The sequence below is a fragment of the Mya arenaria genome, chromosome 13 (genome assembly GCF_026914265.1).
Source record: "Mya arenaria isolate MELC-2E11 chromosome 13, ASM2691426v1".
Taxonomy (NCBI): Eukaryota; Metazoa; Mollusca; class Bivalvia; order Myida; family Myidae; genus Mya; species Mya arenaria.
The window spans coordinates 11,770,485-11,790,691 of record NC_069134.1 but is presented as its reverse complement, the minus strand read 5'-3'; the positions used below and the strand labels follow the sequence as shown (position 1 = coordinate 11,790,691).

The following is a 20,207-nucleotide window of genomic DNA, read 5'->3' as shown; positions in this document are numbered from 1 at the left end:
CTTTTTACGATAATGCAATTGTAAAATAAGATCAGTGGGACTTCTATCAATATCGTTAGTATTCAAATAGAGGTCAGGTATAACCACACTGTTTCACAGTAATGTACGAATACTTATAATTATTTAAATGGTTTGAAAGTGTTTTTGTGCATATTTCCGATCAGAAAAAAAGAATATGGGCAATTTGCTATCAAGTTTGCAATCGAGAGTACCAATAGTTCATTAGTTACAGATCCAGGCAGGTTTGGTCTACCGAGCGAAAAACCCAGCGACCGACATGTCAAAATGTTCTCTTTATATTGACCAAACAAGGTTTTTGTTTTGTGACTGACCTTTGACTTGTTGACCTCAAAATTAATAAGGAGCATTTACAGGCCATGACCTCATGAGGACCTTAGGCCTAAGTATTCTGTAGTTCTTAATTAGACAAGCTTTTTGTGTTGAATGTGCCCTTTGACATACTAACCTCAAAGTCAATTTGGCATCAGTTCGTCAGACCAACCCCCCTACAAAGTTTAAGGACCTTAGGCCAAGGCACACTCCAGTTATCAATCAGACAAGTTATTTGTGTTTAACGTCACCGCGACCATGACCTTCGTCCTACTGACCTCAAAATTACCACGGGTCATTTGCTGGTTATGACCAACCTCCCTATCCATTTTGAGGACGTTAGTCCGAAGTTACCAATCGAACACGGTTAGGTCAACATGTACGACATGTACACAGCAATGTACCTCCCGCTTCTTCAGGGAGGTGGTTATCTAACGACATATCAACCTATCTTCGTCTGTTGCCAACTTTAAAAAAATGAAGCGCTTTTTATTGTTCACGTTAATATAAAACTTCTTTGGTCTACGATACAAGAAATTAAGAGAATTTATTTTTTAATTATGTTACATATCAAGTCTGATGGAAGAATGTATACATGAAGACATTTACCAAGTACAATTACGTATTTCAAATGCATAGGTACATATACGAGTATGTGTATCTCTGGCTTTTCTTTATTCCTTGCTGATTCCTGAACATCATTGTGAGTTAAGAGTTAATGTGAGTTAAGTGTATCTTAAACGACATAATGAACATTTTTTCTAAGCAGTCTACAGCAAACTAGCCCTCCTGCCGCATTACTTTCTGAATGTCCCTCGTAAATAGCATTGGTGGAATTATTATTTACCCTGACAACCTTCACCATTATTGAACTATGCGCGTGCATATTGCAGTCCGTGGCTATGGTATTCCACACATTGAAAGAAGCGGTGCCTAGCAACACTCTCTGCGTGATGTCAAAGTACACTGTTCAACGTATATGTACTGTTCGTGTGTTATCGTTTTATGCACCACAGCTCTCTATATGAAGAGCGAAATATATTTTTAGATTTAAATTGACATCAAGATACATTTACACAATATATGATGAATAATAACAACAAACAGAAACAATGCAATGAAACATCGTTTATAAAGTTCGTTTCAAAGAAATTAGGTCACGCGTTTTTACAACATCAGTTACGGCCCTTTCCCAAAACGTTTACTAATTAGCAAAACGATTACGAAGCCACAAAGGCTATGGAAACAAGTGTATGAGAACATTCACAGGAATGTGTTATATACGTAGGAGAACAGTGCTATCTAATTAACTATGAAATTACCATGGCTTTTCTCGCTGCACCTACCCTTGAAGTAAACAAGATTCTAGGCACGACAAGCATTATTGGGCACTAATTTGTGGGTATATCAAGGGTAATGAATAATTTAACCATATTGCATGTTAATTCCATCGCTCAAATTACATTTACATTCAAGTAAAAAACAACAACAAGAAACGCCGAAATGCGACAAGACCAGGTTTTGAATGATTTACAGAAGAACATTCTTCCTATAGGCCAAACTTGGTTACAATACGGAAAATTGTTAGGGTTAGGGTTAGGGTTACTAGGGTCTTTTCTATTTTTATTGACAGTGACCTTGACCCTAGGGCCCCCAAACACGATCCCATGCAAGATATTCGTAAACTCTTCCTATAAATGCAGTTTGGTCAAGATATGTCAATCCTAACTAAGTTAATCAGTTTCAACCGTTTTTCTATTTCTAGTTTCAGTGACCTTGACCTTGACAGAGAAGCCCTCAATACAATCCCATGAAAGGTCTTAATAAACTCTTCCTAAACATCAAGTAAGGTCAAGATATGTCAACTCTAAAGGTATTCAATTTAAATCGTCCTTTCATTTTCACCGGGGATGAGCAAAAAAAGTCACGTGACCACAAATGCAAACGCCAGTAGTATTTTGGCTCGATTGATCGTCAACCAAGGTAAGTTTCTTATCGATATTTTTGTTATACGCGAGAGTTCGTTCAAATGACATAGCGCAAAAAAGAATGCATTGTTTTGTCTTTCGATCGGTGTATTGGTCACCATTCATGTCTGCATAGTTTTCGAGAACACTTCGATACAAATTGTGTCCATGAATGCAAACGCACGTAGGTAGTGTTAAAATGTCGAATATTAAGATAAATTGCCACATTTTATCAATTGTTTTGACTTTCAGTTGTTCAATAATGGTTTTTATTTGTTTTATGAATATTCTGTGCGATGCAATTTGCACAAACAAATGCATTTTCTGAAGAATTTAAATTTGGCAAACGCACGTTGGCATTTTCATAAGGCAAACGCACGTAGTCTACCAAAAATGATAAACGCACGTAGGCATCTTATATAATAATAAAAATGAGCTATCGTATATGTCGAAAGCTTTTAAAACTTTTTATTCTTTTTATATCCATAACTATTGCAGTAAGATTTTTGAATTTATATTTAATTATTATTATGATCATAATGCTTACGGTCATATGCATAAGGGAAAGTGAAACGCTTTATGTCGTTTTAGTTAGCTAGATAAGCCATCTTTTAAAATTTTAATAAGCGTTTGTTTGCGCGAGACGTATTTTCATGAAAATGCTTTTACAGATGATATTCTTTTAACAAACTACAATTTGTGTAATATATTTTGCGAAGTAAATCAAGTGGCGCTTAATTAATGAATGACAGTGTCTGTTTCAGTGATGTCATTTGTTTGCCACGTTTGTGGGAATGCGTTGAAAACGACATGGGGGCTGAAATTGCATGAGCGCCGCAATGACGGTGTAAAAGCATTTACACGCTGTTAGAAACAGTTATACACAACGGAGAGCTTGACGGGCCATATGTAAGTGTATTCTAGTATTAAAAATGCTTATATTATTCTTGTTTTATTCTATATTATTCTATAATTAAGCAATTATCTACCAGTCACAAGCCCAGGCGTTTTTATTAAAGGTTACCAAAATATTGCAATTAAAGTATTTTAATTGCATACCTTTAAAGGCATACATGTATTTATACAGGTGCACCACCATGAATCCAATAAGCAGTTCCTGTGCCCGAAATGCATGCAGGAGGTCACCACACATACGTACCTGAACAGGCATTGGCGAGGAGAAGATGGCACGACATGTTATACGTGCGACATGTGTGGGATTTCAATGGAGGAAAAATAGATCTGAAGGCTCATATGGACGGCCATAATGGCGAGAAATCATACCAGTGCGCTGAATGTGGGAAATGTTATCGGCATAGAAGTAGATTGTGCAAGCAAAAGTTATTAAACACACCAAATAAAACATCAAATTGTAGATAATAAGTATCTTTCATGGCCGAGAGTGCAAGGTTCATCTCAACCCGAACATAGAGTGTATTGCGGAAGCGGGGTTTACCGTGTTTCCGCAAAACACCCTGCGAGAGGGGTGGGATGAACCTATCTTACACGAGCGGCGATGATCCTGGAAAAACCTGGAAATCTTTTGTGCGTAGAGAATATAATGCGCGTATAGATTTGTAATAATTCGTGGTTGTTATGGATATGCGTGCAGTGATTCGGATTATGTTTATGTTATGATTAAATATTTATAGTTCTTAAAAGAGGACAGCGTTATTTCTTGAATGGAGCGCGAAAACTTTTCTATTGCTCCATTTGAAGCGAGAAATAATCAATTTTGATTTTTAAAATTGCCACGAGACAATGTTTCCATGATGCTACAGACGACAGTCGTCTACAAGGGAGGTAATTGTGTGATGACGATTAAAAAAATAAATTCCATACGGGTACTTGTTTTATCTTGGCCCTTGCCAAATTTTTAGGTCAACTTATCTGATGTGGAAGAAAGTAGAATCTCAGGCAGATCATAACAAAAGTATTGTTTATTAATTAATCGTTATGTTATTTGATTACTTATCTTTGATTTTATCTGATTATCTGTGATCGCTTTTATTGTCAATCAATTTATTCAATGTATAAAACTAATATAAGATATACAGTTATAGAATAAATGAAGAATATTTCCATCATAATGTCTTTATTTCTGTAAAACAGCACTTATACATACAGTTTAAAGAGTATTTCCAGTGATATAAACATTGTTCCGGGTAGAGCATACATTGTCATTGTATCATCGCAATTCATTTTATGGTTATCATTATCACAATATCTGTCATTAACAATTATCATGACAGTATTATCATCACAACATGAAGAATGGTTAAATAAAAGGTTCATTAAAGATGTTTAAATTATGTTCAAATTAAATGTTTATCCCCATGCGATCTGTTACAAGCATCTTAGAATCGTTACGTCTGGCCCGCTCCCTGCACACACGCTTCTGTAATGCATTTCTGTTTATCAAAACAGTCCCGTACTGTACTGTACTCCGACTCTTTGTATCAAACGTGTGGTTCCTGAAATGTGACATTACAACAGCTGTTCTAAATGTTCGAAATAAACATTTAACAAGCATTGTTAAGTAAGATAAGTCTGTATACCACCAGTATGGCCGGATGAGAGTTTGTTCGAGAACTCATATTTCCCGCAACACTCCCGCATAATATCGTGTCAATGTTTGTTACGTATCAAAAATTTATATAACTTTCATTATGATGGATATTTAATATTAAAGCGGATAAATATCTTCAATTAAAGGCTAACGAAATATTCGTTTGCTCCTTATTATAAGATGCCTACGTGCGTTTGCCATTTTAGGTAGACTACGTACGTTTGCCAAATTTGAAATACTTCAGAAAATGCATTTTTGTACATATTGCATCGCACAAAGTATTCATAAAGCAATTAAAAACAATTATTGAACAACAGAAAAACAAACATTTGAATTAAATGTGGCAATTTATCAAAATATGTGACATTTTAACACTACCTACGTGCGTTTGCATTTATGGACACAATTTGTATCGAAGTGTTCTCGGAAACTATGCAGACATGAAAGGTGACCAATACACAGATCGAAAGACAAAACAATGCATTCTTTTTTGCGCTATGTCATTTGAACGAACTCTCGCGTATAACAAAAATATCGATAAGAAACTTACCTTGATTGACGATCAATCGAGCCAAAATACTACTGGCGTTTACATTTGTGGCCACGTGACTTTTTTTGCTCATCCCCGGTGATTTTAGTAACTATAACATTGACCTTGTCCCTATGGGCCCAAAACGCCGCCGGCATCATTCTAATAACTTCACTATGTGAAAACCTTGTTAAAAATGTATTAGTTTAAATACTACGTATTCTTAACGTACCACATGCGTTTTTTTTTCAGATGTATGTTTAATACATAATACAGTAAAAGGTCATTATGCTGCAGACCAAGACTGACACTGGTCCTACCTAGTTTTTGACGTGAGATCACCCATATTCACGGTCCTAATGATTATACTAAAGCAACATTTCGACTGAGTTGATCAACACTGTTGAATTTATGACAGGAATAAACAAAATTTCAACAACAAAAAGGCTTAATATTTCACCTGATTTCCTAGTCAAACACGGGTCCGACTTAGTTTTTACCCTATTTTCACACTGGTCTGAAATATCATGTTGACGAATATCCTGTTTGACCGAGTTTCATGAAAATTGGATATGCACTGTTCAGTTTATGAACGCAATGTGTTGCTTGCCTTGACCTAGTGACCCGAGATGACCCATATTCACAACGGTACTGAATAACATACGGAGAAATATTCTGACTGAGTTTCTTGAAGATTGGATGAGCATTGATGATTTTGTTGAAGAGAAAGGTATATTGTACAGCTTCACTGAAAAGTAAAAAATGGAAGATTACTTGAGACTAAACACTATCGAATGAAAACATCACATAAACTGGCAATAGACACGAAAGTTCGGAAATTCGACTACAAGTATTCAATGAATATCCTTCCAAATGATGATAAGCCATATACAAACAAAATTGTTGTTTCCAGTTTGTATGACCTATACATACAGACTGACCGTGACTCAAACATCAACATGTTTTGGGAATGACATATCACGCAAACGTCCTGGGTTTGTTTTTGTACTTATTTCTTTATTAAAGCTGGATTGTGAAGGTAGCTGAAAGCTGATATGAATCACTCTCAATGCCCTTTTCTGTGCAGAAACCAGTACCGTGTCCTTTAAGAGAAGCCGTGATAAGGTACCACTTTTAGGAATCGAACCCCCAACCTCTTGGGTGAGAGGAGAACACCTTAATAATTTATTAACTTAAATATTAAAATCAGCGATCTATTTTGTCAGCAGTCTTGTAGAACTGAATGTCAGGGATTTTCGCAAAAATTGGCTCGTTTCAAAGTTGTCAAAACGTTCAATCTGACGTATTTAATGATTTCAATAAAAACGGTTTTATTCTTGTTTTGATTTCACTTAATACTTTATACTTGTAAACCTTGTCAACGACAGTACAGCCTTTTTCATCTCCATCTTGAAGTCATTTGAGTCAAAATATATGTCTGATTTGGCCTAAAATACACAGAAAATAGAGGTTTGTTTGGAATCAAATCCTACCAGAGCTTACATGTAAGTGATGAATAACCCAAGACGTCGCCTTTGCATAGGGCATGTTATATGTTATATACTTTATGTTATGAGCGTGTGTGTTATACATCTGCCATCGGTCTATCAGCCTGAAGCTTGTTCAGACCAAAGTTTCGTATGTATTGTGAGACCAAATGAAATGTCAAAGTAATCACAGAGGTACAATTTCCTATGCTCATTGACATTTCTTGCAATTCTTTTGGAGTAACATGCGACATTTTTCAGAAAGGAGAGGAAAAATAAATCAGACGGCTAACTTAGCCAAGATTAAAAATTGAAGACCGAGGGAGATGTCACAAAAATCTCACGCTGACCAGCTTTTCTTTTAAGTTGTATGTGCGTAGGTGCAATACTTTTGGACCTACATGAGAGACAATAATAATTTTGTTCAGACCAAATTTTACGAAGTCAATGCCCTTACGCACAATTTACAATGCTGGCAAACCTATGAAGGTTCATGTGTTTGTATGTACAAAACATTTGGAGCAACAATCGACAGATTTTTCAGTGGTGCGACAGGATGCGCAGGGACATACGCATCTCCTATACAGAACCCGAGGGGTAAACAATTATATAATGAATGTATGCTTGGGGTCGATGGCTTAATATTTCGCGTCATGGTATATCAGATGATAATTTAGCAAGAAGGGCTGTATGATGTGCCTTTGTGTTGGTAGTATTGAGATTGAAGTTTGTTGACATTCCAATGTTGTGGTCTTGGCGTATATTCCCAATGCAATTTGTCTGGGATTTCCAAGACAATGGACCCTAGTCGTACACTCCACTTGCTACGCGTGCTTTTTTCTTTTTTAAGCGGTCGGGAATTCGTACACTATTCCAACCCATTCATGTATGTTAAGAGTTTCCAAGCCGTGTTATTATTTATATTAACTTTGACGTTTTACACATCTCAAGGCACACCTTTGGGTTAATGTCAAGGACATTTCTACCAAAGTTTATCTTGATTAGCTCTTCGTTGCCAGGAGCGATATTCATGAAACATCGTAAGTCAGTTCGTATTTTAAGTCATTTTAATAACATCAGAACTTACACTGGTCATAAGATATAAATAATTTCTAAAATAGTAGCTTTTTCATTAATTTAACGAAATACCTTTTATTGTAAGAAAAAGTGTATCCATTTTTAAATTTGACTATGAAAATTTAAGGAAATCGACAGAAGTTGAGAAATTTGAAATGCTGAATGAATACCAGCCCAGAGCTGTAGAATATGAAGAGAACGCATCTTATTTGTCTGTATATTTTATTTGACTAAATTGATGATTTACATCTTACAATTATTAGATAAACATGCAACGTATCATATTAACACACAATGAACAATAACAAGGCGAAATTGGTTCCGAAAAAAGTGTTCTATTGTATTGTGAACATAAGTAAAAACGCGTCGACATCTTTTTGGTCTTATGAGCACTGCATGTTTCCAAACTCATTTTTGCACACACAAAAAAAAATTTAGTTAGGAAATACTCAGTATGAAATGTTGCCTTGGTATCAAATCCAGCCCAGTAAAACAGTAATTATAGAGTAACTATAGCAATGAATGTTGTGTTAAATTCACTTGCTTTGGCCTTTACCCAAGACCGGAGATAAAATCAAATATAATAGAAATGAAAATGTCAACTAAAATAATTATTAACACATGGTAGCAAAGAAACTTATATAATGTATGCATACAGGACTACATTAAGTTTTATTCTTTAATACAGGTATTGGTTATTGAAACTTCCTTTTAATACAGGTATTGGTTACTGAAACTTACTTTTAATACAGGTATTAGTTATTGAAACTTACTTTTTATACAGGTATTGGTTACTGAAACTTACTTTTTATACAGGTATTGGTTACTGAAACTTACTTTTTATACAGGTATTGGTTACTGAAACTTACTTTTAATATGGGTATTGGTTATTGAAACTTACTTTTTATACAGGTATTGGTTACTGAAACTTACTTTTAATATGGGTATTGGTTATTGAAACTTACTTTTTATACAGGTATTGGTTATTGAAACTTACTTTTAATATGGGTATTGGTTACTGAAACTTACTTTTAATACAGGTATTAGTTATTGAAACTTACTTTTTATACAGGTATTGGTTATTGAAACTTACTTTTAATATGGGTATTGGTTATTGAAACTTACTTTTAATACAGGTATTGGTTACTGAAACTTACTTTTAATACAGGTATTGGTTACTGAAACTTACTTTTAATACAGGTATTAGTTACTGAAACTTACTTTTTATACAGGTATTGGTTATTAAAACTTACTTTTAATATGGGTATTGGTTATTGAAACTTACTTTTTATACAGGTATTGGTTATTGAAACTTACTTTTTATACAGGTATTGGTTACTGAAACTTACTTTTAATAAAGGTATTGGTTACTGAAACTTACTTTTAATACAGGTATTAGTTACTGAAACTTACTTTTTATACAGGTATTGGTTATTAAAACTTACTTTTAATATGGGTATTGGTTATTGAAACTTACTTTTTATACAGGTATTGGTTATTGAAACTTACTTTTTATACAGGTATTGGTTATTGAAACTTACTTTTTATACAGGTATTGGTTATTGAAACTTACTTTTAATACAGGTATTGGTTATTGAAACTTACTTTTAATATGGGTATTGGTTACTGAAACTTGCTTTTTATACAGGTATTGGTTACTGAAACTTTCTTTTAATACAGGTATTAGTTATTTGAACCTAACAAGGGCTATGCAAACTTCACTGACTGCATATAGAACTTGAAGGCGAATGTTCCATATTCAACTATTTGTACTGGTCATTGCACAAAATCATGTCAGCAAAGAATAGGGGTATTAAGTACCATTAAAGAAAATAAAAATATATGACATAAATACTAAATTATACATAATGCATTATAATACAGAGTATGGACATCAAGAATACATATATTACTTTCAGTTGAATAACGTGTTTTGGTATTTAAAACCATCTTTTAAAACGTGAGAATAATATTTCTTTTATTCAATGCACAATTTAGTGGTTAAATCACTTACATTAGATGTAGCAAGTAGTTTAAATAATGAATGAGTTCAATTCAAATTTACAGGTATGACCTAGAAATCATTCGGTTCACAGTGGTTTGTCATGATAAATGGGGTTTTCCATGTTTTTGTAAATGGAGCCTGGGCACTTAAAATTGTGAAAAAGCGACAGAACACCAAACATTTTGAGTTGACCACAGTATATTTTAAACAAAGTTAACCCTTCTTAAGATCCTGGGTTTAAAGAGAATAAGACTGTACTTGTTAAGAATTTAAAAAACACATAATAAAGTATTGTTTTTTGGATTGAGAATGGGTCAGTCGAAAAACACAACACTTGATTGAGGAAAATTAAAGTTTAAAAGATAGTTTGAAAATATCCTGACATATCTGTGTGTGGAAAATCCTAGTATTGTGAATAGAACTATTACCTAGGCTTAACAAGAAAAGAAAAATTAAATGTCTGAAATTGAAATGAAGAATGTATCATTGGAAATCTTTTAAGTTAATACCGCGTAAAAAAATATCATTCTTTCCGCGTAAAAAAAATAATCATTCTTTCCGATTTCACGGCCAACAAATAAAGGTTAGGTTAGGATATTGGTTTTCTTTAGTGAGTTGTTTCTTATATCATTTTTACACTTAAAGCCATTGTGATTTGGTCTGGATACATTTACGCGTCTACCAAAAACGTATTCCAAAAGGAGAAAAAAGTAGACGTCAGAATTATTTTGTCAGCTGGCAAAAAAACTATGGTCGGTCGGGAAAACGGAAACAAAACATTTTTTTGTTACGCCATATTATCAATTGGATGAATCCATTACAAGACAGATCAAGTTAACGTGACATGAGAAAACAAATAAAAGCCTGCTTTCTTAGAAAGTGACATTAAGCAACAATAAAAGATACAGTCACCAAACAAAATCCATACGGACCACAGCAGAAATTGTCTCTATACTGGCATCATAGGAACTCTGCAGACAGCAACCATATTTGGAATATGAATATTTACAGCATGAATGAGATAGGACATTGGACAATGGTATACAAGACATCTGTGTAAACTTAAGACTTGAGTATTTTATTGATTCATTATTAGCTCAAAAACTTAAGAATAAAATTCAATTACAGTAAATAGCAATATATCAATAAAAAATCTGTGAATGATTACATATCAGAAAAATTGTTATTTCAGTGACTATTATTATTCTAGTTATGACAATTCAAGGTAAACCATTGGTTTTGAACACATCACATCTGATCACTAGTGCTAATTGCAACCTGAACAGTCACTCACTTTAGTACATGGTACCAGGTCTTTATAAAAAAAATCTAAACCAAGAGTAGCAAACACCCATTCAAATTATGATTTCTTTTTCTAGTTTGTGTACTTAGAGCAATTCAAGGACCATAACTCTTAATGACTGGGGCAACATGGCTAATGACCAAACCTTGGAAAGATATTCAAGGGCCATAACTCTTAATGACTAGGGCAACATTGCTGATTTACAAAGCTAGAAGAGATATTTTGTCTATACACATATTGTCCAAGTCTGGTGATAATCAGACAAAAGATTCTCGATTTGCAGCATGGACAAAATAAAAGTTTGAGAAATTTAAGCAATTCAAGAGCCAAATGGTTATAGAACGTCGCCAGCAGGTGATTTCAAAATTCATCCCGTCTTATGTCGGGCGTATCAAAATTTAACTTTCCAAATGAGCATATTACCAAGCCTAAATATTGTTGCCTTGGATATTTAGTATTTCCAATAAAGCTTTCAAGACATGTTAAGTAAGTAATAAAGCTACACATTTATGATAAAAAAGCCACTTCAGTCAGCAAGCCAATGTCAAATATGTTGTTAGCCTCAGTGCGATACATTTTATAAAATTTAATACATGTATCAAAAACAAATCATGAATTTGACAAGTTCTATGACATCATTTTCTAAATTAATTATTCAACTGCACAGTTTGCCATTAAACATGCGGACTTATAAACATCAGCTAAGAAATAGAATTAGCATAAAATGGCTTATATAAGTGGTAAACTATAGTTGAACTATAGTGCCAGTACCAAACAACGCAGGTTACAGTACTCAATTCAATTAGCTTTGAGTAGTTTACATAAAATCTCTTTTCAATAAATAATTCAAAGCTGAAAGTACACCAAAATGTGTGTCATTATCATTTAAGAGACAATACCATACTATATATAAAGTAAAACTGAACAAATGTTCTAGTTAAGCTGTTACTTGAAGCGGACAAATATCTACTTTTCCACAACCTTTTAAGGTTCAAATAACCATATAGAAAGCAAAAGTTAAAAGCTCAAATTAACTGTTTTTCTAATCCGCTAAACTTTTTCATGTGAAATAAAAAAAATGAATACGCATAATTTTCCACAAACCACCATTGTATTGTATTGGGAAGATGACCAACTAAAATCATTTGTCATTTTAATTTCACAATAGCTTTGCTGTAAACTAATTTTTAAATAAAACTCTTAACAAAAGCAAATTTCACTTCTATCCTGATTTACAACATTTATATTCACATATAACATCACACGTTGGGACACTCTTATAAACAAGCATATTGTTCAACCACTTCTTCCAATCAGCATCTTTGAGCTGTAACAATATATTTTTCAAAACAGAATCTAAGAATAAAGGCTAAAAAATTGATCATTTTATTTTGCCAATAAAACTTTCAATTAAATGTGTGCTAATACAGTGGAAACTCACTAAACCGGATCTCCACAAAACCGGAATCCTCGGGATACCGGGTTTTTTTTCAGGGTCTCGGTTTTCCCCTTCTATTTTCAATGTAAAAAAATCCCTACAAAACCGGAACCCCAGAATTCCGGACACCGGACAAAAAATCGAGAAAATTTTAACGTAATTTTATCTCCCAAAACCGGACGTATATTTGTTCAAACATGTCAAAATGATATTGTGTATTAAGAATTAGCAAATCCCGTGTCACTTTGTTTCGTCGTTAAATATTGCACCTGTGATGTTGTGTCAACTCGATAATCGATAATGATGATTGCGCTTAGGATTGACTGCCGCGTGATAATCAAACTAGTGAAAAGAAAATTGATTAAAACATTAATTTGTTTGTTGCAGAAAATAAAGAACTAGAAACGGTTATTAAGTGATCATTTTGGAGGGTTGTTTTATCTAAAGACTTCTATGATTGAATCAAATCAGAGCGGTACGTTAATTAAACTATCAAACATACTTAACAAGCATTAAATTACGCGAGTTGTTTTATTTTAAGACTTTAAAAAAAGATGATTATAAAGACGTAGAAATGTTTAATTATGTTTATCACTTTTGCATGTGCTTTAATCATGTCTCAACCTCCGTCTTGACGTCGACGAATTGAACTGTCCCTTTTCATTTTATTCCAGTTTTCAACTTCCCTCTAAAGGTTAACTCAGTTAATATTTTGAGTCAACTTCAGATCCTCACTAAACCGGAATCCTCACTAAACCGGAAAATTTTGCCCAGTCCGGACCATGTCCGATTTAGTGAGTTTTCACTGTACAATTTCATCATTTGATATTCTTGATCTTGTGTGTTTAGTGAAACATTGATTAAATCATTGATAAGATAGCCCCAACATGTATATCAATGTCAAATCTCTTTTTTTCTGTGCAGAACTAAGTGTGTTTTTTTGTTCCCATATGTTTGGCTGCCATACTACAGACTGCCTGACCGTACTACACCATATATTCAAGCACCAGTGACCAGTATATGTGGAAAGGGGGTGAAGTAAAAACAGCTAGGACACAGTGAGAGTTAACAGCACTTCTTCTGGCCACTGTCTTGACCCCTATGGACGTCTACACCACCTCCGCCCTGCTGTGAATCTCTTCCTGGTGTCTGTGAGGAAAAAGTCAAGTACTTTATAAGCATGAAATTAGCATAACATGTGCAAAAATTAATGAAAATTTGTAAGGATCCCTGGGAAATTGGAGTAAGTGTCAAACCAAGGTAGGACACATTTGACAAACTTCATTGAACAGATACTCAGTATACAGCCACACAGCCAAATTGTCAGAATGCCATGCTTGATTGTGTTTAATATGATGATTTAAATGAATATGTGTCATGAAATCATACATCTACAACATATCAACCAAGTCTATTTTTAAACATGATCTTAATGCATGATGTGATCATGTTTATTACTGTCCAAACAGCTGATAATGATGAATACATGTAGGTAAACAATTCATGACTTCTCCATGTGAAAGAGTGACAGAAAAACCAGGCACCTTATTATTTAATCAATACTAGGTCTAAATATAAATCAAATGCATACCTTATTCAATATGGCTTGTGCTAAGTCCATGAAAGCTTTTTCTACATTAATATTAGCTTTTGCACTGGTTTCTAAGAATGGAATTCCATGCTCCCTTGCAATCTGAAATAGCAAGCAAAATTATGTTGATACAATCAACTCCACAAGTTTCTCCACACCCAAGTACATGTTTTATCTGTCAATGATTTTTCTACATGTAAGGCCTCAGAAAATGTGAATAACTTCAGTTCTACAAAATGCAAGTAGAGAGCTTCACACAGATCCAAAGGAAAAATTGGAGTCTGTAAAGAGTCTTTCAGAAGACAGTATACATAAGATAAGAATAAAAACAAAGACAGTAAAAAACAGCTTAACAACTGAGCTCTAAAACTTATTTATGTTTAAATCAAATGCTTTGACCTTTATGATCTGATTGATATAAAATGGTTATAACTTATTTGTATTGTGTTTTGATCCTGGGGGTTGTGTTTGACTCGAGAGGATTTTCATATATTCATATTTTATGAGGTGCAACCCAAGTGAAATCAAAATCTGCAAAAATCCACAAGAGTCCATTATGACAGTTTGTATCAAAACACAGTACTATGAAACTCTTATAATACATAAACTACTGGTTTAACTCACTTAAAATACACATTATTTCATAATGGACTTCATTTTAATGATGCACTATTTTGTTTTATAATGTCGCAATAAATGCGCAATCAGGATACTTGTTATGATGCATATAAAAAGAAAACAGTTTACACATTTCGAAAACAAAAGTCACATCATAACAATATATATAAATAAGGATCGGTCCACAGGTTTTTAAAAGTTAGAAGTTATCCCTCCCGGATGGTCAGATGAAAGTCTTCCAAAAAGAAATGATATTCATGATCATGTACAACTTAGATCATAATACTGCTTCATACCAGTATAATGATTCAATAATGAAAATACTTAGTGATCCCTAAACCTGTTTCTCTACCTGTATAAGGTTGGTAATATACCGTAACTATAAACAAAAAGTTAGACAAATACGCACCCCCTCCCCACGTTCCTTTGAGATTTGGCGTTTATCTTCCATATCACATTTGTTCCCTAGAATCATCTTCTCCACATCCTCATTCGCATGCTGCAACAAATCAAATCCATACATGTTCACCAGTGCTTGTACGCTAATTGGCATGTATATTATTCATAAGCCTTTTAGAAATAAAAGGAACACAAACTGATTTAATTATCATCAGAATAGAAATCTTAATTAGTAATACTAATATTGCGCTTTATCAAATGTTATTTAAAAAGGGTTTACACACTAGTGTTGCAGGTAAAATTCCCTACTTAGTTATTCTAACTTTTAATGGCTAAAATAACTAGAATTTTAAAACATTAAGTTTTTTATTAATATTAGCAAGTATTCCTAATATGTAATTGTATTACAAGCTTTTTTATGTTATGTAACTCAGTTCCAGGCTGAATATCTGCTTTAGTGGTTTTTAGCTTGACAATATATTGGCAGACAACTGCTGATCCGTTTCATGAAAAATATACATTCACATGTGGTCTTACTGGACCAGTACATGTTGTTATAAAGTTTAGAAGCCACAGACGGCTGCAAATTCATGTTTGTAATACGGTAGTATAAAATATATAAAGAATTTTTTATCTCCACATGTCACAAGAGGTAAGTATAAAGACCAAAATTTGCAGATAGCCTAGGATTGTAGTTTAAAATCTGAGTTTTGGTTATTTCTGTCATGTCTGACTTGAAGATTATAATCTTACCATAACATGTAGTATTTAGGCTTGTAAATGAAAATTTTAATTAAAATGTGCGTGTATCAGAACAACTCTTAACGAGATATAACAGTGCTTCACCTCATCAATGTTGCGTAACCACTTGGAGATATTCTCGAAGGTACGTGCATTGGTGATGTCGTACACGAGCATGATGCCCATGGCGCCCCGGTAGTAGGAGGTTGTGATTGTGTGGAAACGCTCCTGGCCAGCAGTATCCCTGTAATGTACACCAAACTTGTCAACACAAAAACCAGTGCTTCGCATGCCAGTGTTTGTTTGAATTTTAACTATTGTCTCACTACATGTGTGCCTATTGTTGTTGGCCACATGTGTAGTAAGAATTTTGAGAATAACATGCTTTAACAATATTTAGTAAACCTAATCCAAGGATAAAGCCGATAAAGCAGACAAATTAAAACGGATAGATCTGTACAAAACAACAGTAACAAAGCGAGTGTATTTCGTTTTAGCATTTAAGATACAGTACCAACACTCTGACAATGTTCACATAATTATATTATAATATAATCAAATTTTCCAAAGCATGATAACCTATCAAATTACTTTAATGACTGATCCTGCATTAAGTATAGCAGTCTAGTTACAATAATCAAAAAAGTCACATGTAAATGTACCATATCTGCAGCTTTATTTTCTTTCCACCAAGGTCTACAGTCTTTATTTTAAAGTCAATACCTGCAAAGACACATAAACAAACTGTACGTGAAGGATACAAACATACACATGTAAAACTGTAATATTGCATAAAGAACCTTTGCATTGGAGAGGGAATTTAATATATTTAATATACCTATTTGAGGCTATTTCCTTTACTTTTGACATAGCCTAGTTGCTCTCCTTATGAGCATTTCACAAACATCAACTCTATTCAGTGTCATTTGACTACAAGAGAAGATTTACTAACACATAGTAGTTCCACTCTCAGTCTTTCAATATTATGAAAGGTTGCCCTATATAAAATAAAAATATGCATATATCCTGGATTTTTTTCACAACAATGCTTCATAATTATACAATTCGAGAGTCTGAAGAGCAATTTTCCACCGCAGTCTTGCAGGCTTGTGCTAATTTTATTACTGATGTTTGCCAACTTGAGTTTTTTAAAACTGATGTTATCATTGGGTATGAAGCTGATACCAATGATAGATTTTCCACACTGGGGGCCATTGTTATACATTATTGAATGCAGGGATACATTTAACAATATTACGTACAATACACATGTTGTTTATCAACAGGTATTGTAAGACTAAAAAGGACAAAAAAGATTACTTGAATTCATTATGATTATTGCCTTAAATCTCAATATCAGTAGAAATTTTTGTTGTTCTACTTAAAACTCTTATCGGTGTCTACTGAATCAATCAGGGAAAACCTTTCAAAATGTGGAGCTACCCTGTCCAGTCATTAGACAAAAAAAGTAAAAAAAAGCAAGCTTACAACCAAATAAACCAAGAAAATGTAAGGAAAGTAAAAGAAAACTAGATTAAGATTTGATAATATAATCAAATAGAAATGACTCCTTAGATGGTTGGGTATAAAAGACTGGCCGGACCGGACCAACAGAAATCTTCGAACTGTTGCGGAATTCGTTAGGAATTTTCCTAATTTTGTGTTGGTATAAAAGACTGGCCGGACCGGACAAAATTAAAATACGCATTGCTATGTTTTATAGATATTTTAGTTATTAAAATTATATTTTATTATGTTTTTCTGTGCCCCTGTTTGTGGGCCTGTACGTCCATCTGTATCTGCGGCTGTACGTGCATCTGTATGTATGTCCGTCTGTGCGTCTGTATGTGCGTCCGTATGTATGTCGGTCTGTGCGGCTGTCGGTACGTATGTATGAATGTCTGTCTGTATGTATGTACATCTGTCTGTTTGTGCGTCTGTATGTATGTCTGTCTGTGTGTCTGTATGTGCGTTTGTATGTATGTATGTGAGTATTTTGTTCACACGGAATCATTTTCTAAGATTAAATTAACTTATGTATGTATTTAAAAATTTGTAATAAGCTGTTAATTTTTGTTTTTATAATTTTTATTATTATTATTATTAGTGTAATCTGACATAATAAAATATATTAATTAATAAATAAAATATCTATGGAACATAGCAATGCGTTTTTTAATTTGGTCCGCAAATTAGGTAAAGTTCTGAACGATTTCCGTAGCAATTCGGATATTTCAGTTGGTCCGGATTTGGTCCGGTCCGGCCAGTCTTTTATACCCAACCTAGATAATGTCTTTTTTCCATAAAAAAATGTCAAAATATACAATGTTCCAGAAGTGGGTGGGGCAAGTGACACTTACCTATGGTGGAAATAAATGTGGTGTTAAACGCATCATCAGAGAATCGGAACAGTAAACACGTTTTGCCTACTCCAGAATCGCCAATAAGAAGCAGCTTAAATAGTAAATCATATGTCTTTTTCGCCATTCTATTTAAAAATGTCAGCAAAAAATGGCGGACACACTTGAACGACACTTATTTCGTAATTTTCATTGAATCTTTTGATGGGAAGTCTTCTTCAACAATACCATAATGATAATATAAACACATAAACCTAAAACGACTACAAAAATAAGGTTAAATGACAGGACTTCTTAATCTGCGATGATCAATTGTAAATCTGGACGTCACTTCCTTATCCGGAATCGGATGATCTTAAAGTTGCTTCCCTTTGCCTGAGTCATTTAAGGTTACATGTAACTATTTCTTTGTTGCATTCATGTAAAAAAACCCAGATTGCATCGCTGACTTCCCTTACGGTATATAACGCTCGCGAAAAAAATATTTACATTTGGGAAATCAAATGCCTAACTTAACTGATTTAATTAATCACAATACACATCAGGCAACATTTTAGAAAAAGGGGGAAAATCAAGGGGTCAAAGGCACGCACCTGTTCAACAATTTTGATCGGTTCACTCGTTGCCATGAGTCGTCTTCCAATGGTTTGGACTCAGTATGTTCTATTTAGGGGGACGGGAGGGTGTCCCATCCGGTAGGAAATCTTTGAAAAATAACAATGAAAGAACCAGTTTAAAGCTTCCTGCGGCCAATGGTATATAACTTCTTTGTTAATTGCTTTGGTCAAAGTTAGCCAAATTGGTTATTGATTTATCAATATAATATTTATATCATTCGGGCCATTTTTATCGATAAAAATTGCCGATGAGTTGCGAATGCTATTCATATTATACAATAACCTTTGCCTCAAAAAATATTCGAATACGCAAACTAGCCGCAAAAAATACAAGTGGCAAACATTCAGTCAAACAACATAAGCCAGTCAGTTTGCAATGATATACTTCCCCACCCCTATCCATCCACCTTCAATGTAAGGGATTTGCATCAATGTGGATATTTATTTGAACGAACTGTATATGCATTCACATCCAGCACCGACGGTGTTTCGGTTACACTGGGGTGTGCTTCGTCTGTTGCAATTTGACCCAATCACATTATGGAAGACGTACCTGTGTCATAATTCAAAATCAGGTATCGTATGATCTACTCTTTGACATGACATATTAAAAAGTTAGTGCGTCGGAGTAACAAAATTTAACGTATGGTGTTACGCGGTTTAACGTAGTGCGAATCTAAATACCATTTGTTTAAGGCACCAAACATACAGCTGTACATTTTATTTTCCTTTCTCTTTAAGACTTCTCTTAGACATCTAGTGTCACGATTAACCGACTCAACCTACTTTTTAGTATATTGTTATGTCTTAATATGCAATGATATATTATGTATTTAAATGTGATGTTTGCAGCAGTTTGCACACTCTGAAATGATATGTTAAAGTACATTGTATTATAGTCTCATGAATTCTATAATAGAATGGCGGCATATCCTGTTATGTACATATTATGTTGTAACTGAATTGAATATATGTGGATGAGACCTTTAATAAATTCATGAATATATATAACACCGGACATATCTAGTGCCGTTCTTGTTTAATTGTAAACATTTAAGGTCAGTAAAGTTTAAGTTAAACACTCGACATATTTATATTGTTTATCAGTTCTGTCGCTTTTATAATTTTAGCATGCAAATTATATTGATTTTTGCCATTTCATCAATATTCGTTTGA

General features: G+C 33.8%; 1 protein-coding gene across 1 annotated transcript; it reads right to left on the bottom strand.

Moving 5' to 3' along the window:
- Nucleotides 1-8,164: 8,164 nt before the first annotated feature.
- LOC128213682 (ras-related protein Rab-10-like) lies at nucleotides 8,165-18,773 on the bottom strand. Its single transcript, XM_052919673.1, has 6 exons — nucleotides 18,415-18,773; nucleotides 16,717-16,777; nucleotides 16,160-16,298; nucleotides 15,324-15,413; nucleotides 14,297-14,398; nucleotides 8,165-13,854 (listed from the first exon to the last, which is right to left on the bottom strand). Exons 1-6 carry the CDS (start codon nucleotides 18,539-18,541, stop codon nucleotides 13,771-13,773), a joined length of 603 nt encoding a protein of 200 aa, XP_052775633.1. The 5' UTR covers nucleotides 18,542-18,773; the 3' UTR covers nucleotides 8,165-13,770.
- Between the last annotated feature and the right edge of the window lie 1,434 nt (nucleotides 18,774-20,207).

What these genes read in the sequence shown, in the direction of transcription:
- LOC128213682 (XM_052919673.1), bottom strand. Translation starts at nt 18,541, where the DNA reads ATGGCGAAAAAGACATATGATTTACTATTTAAGCTGCTTCTTATTGGC. An exon ending in AAAATAAAGCTGCAGATATG is followed by an intron (nt 16,299 to 16,716) that starts GTACATTTACAT and finishes TGTACATTACAG; the next exon opens with GGATACTGCTGGCCAGGAGC. An exon ending in CAAAGGAACGTGGGGAGGGG is followed by an intron (nt 14,399 to 15,323) that starts GTGCGTATTTGT and finishes TTGCTATTTCAG; the next exon opens with ATTGCAAGGGAGCATGGAAT.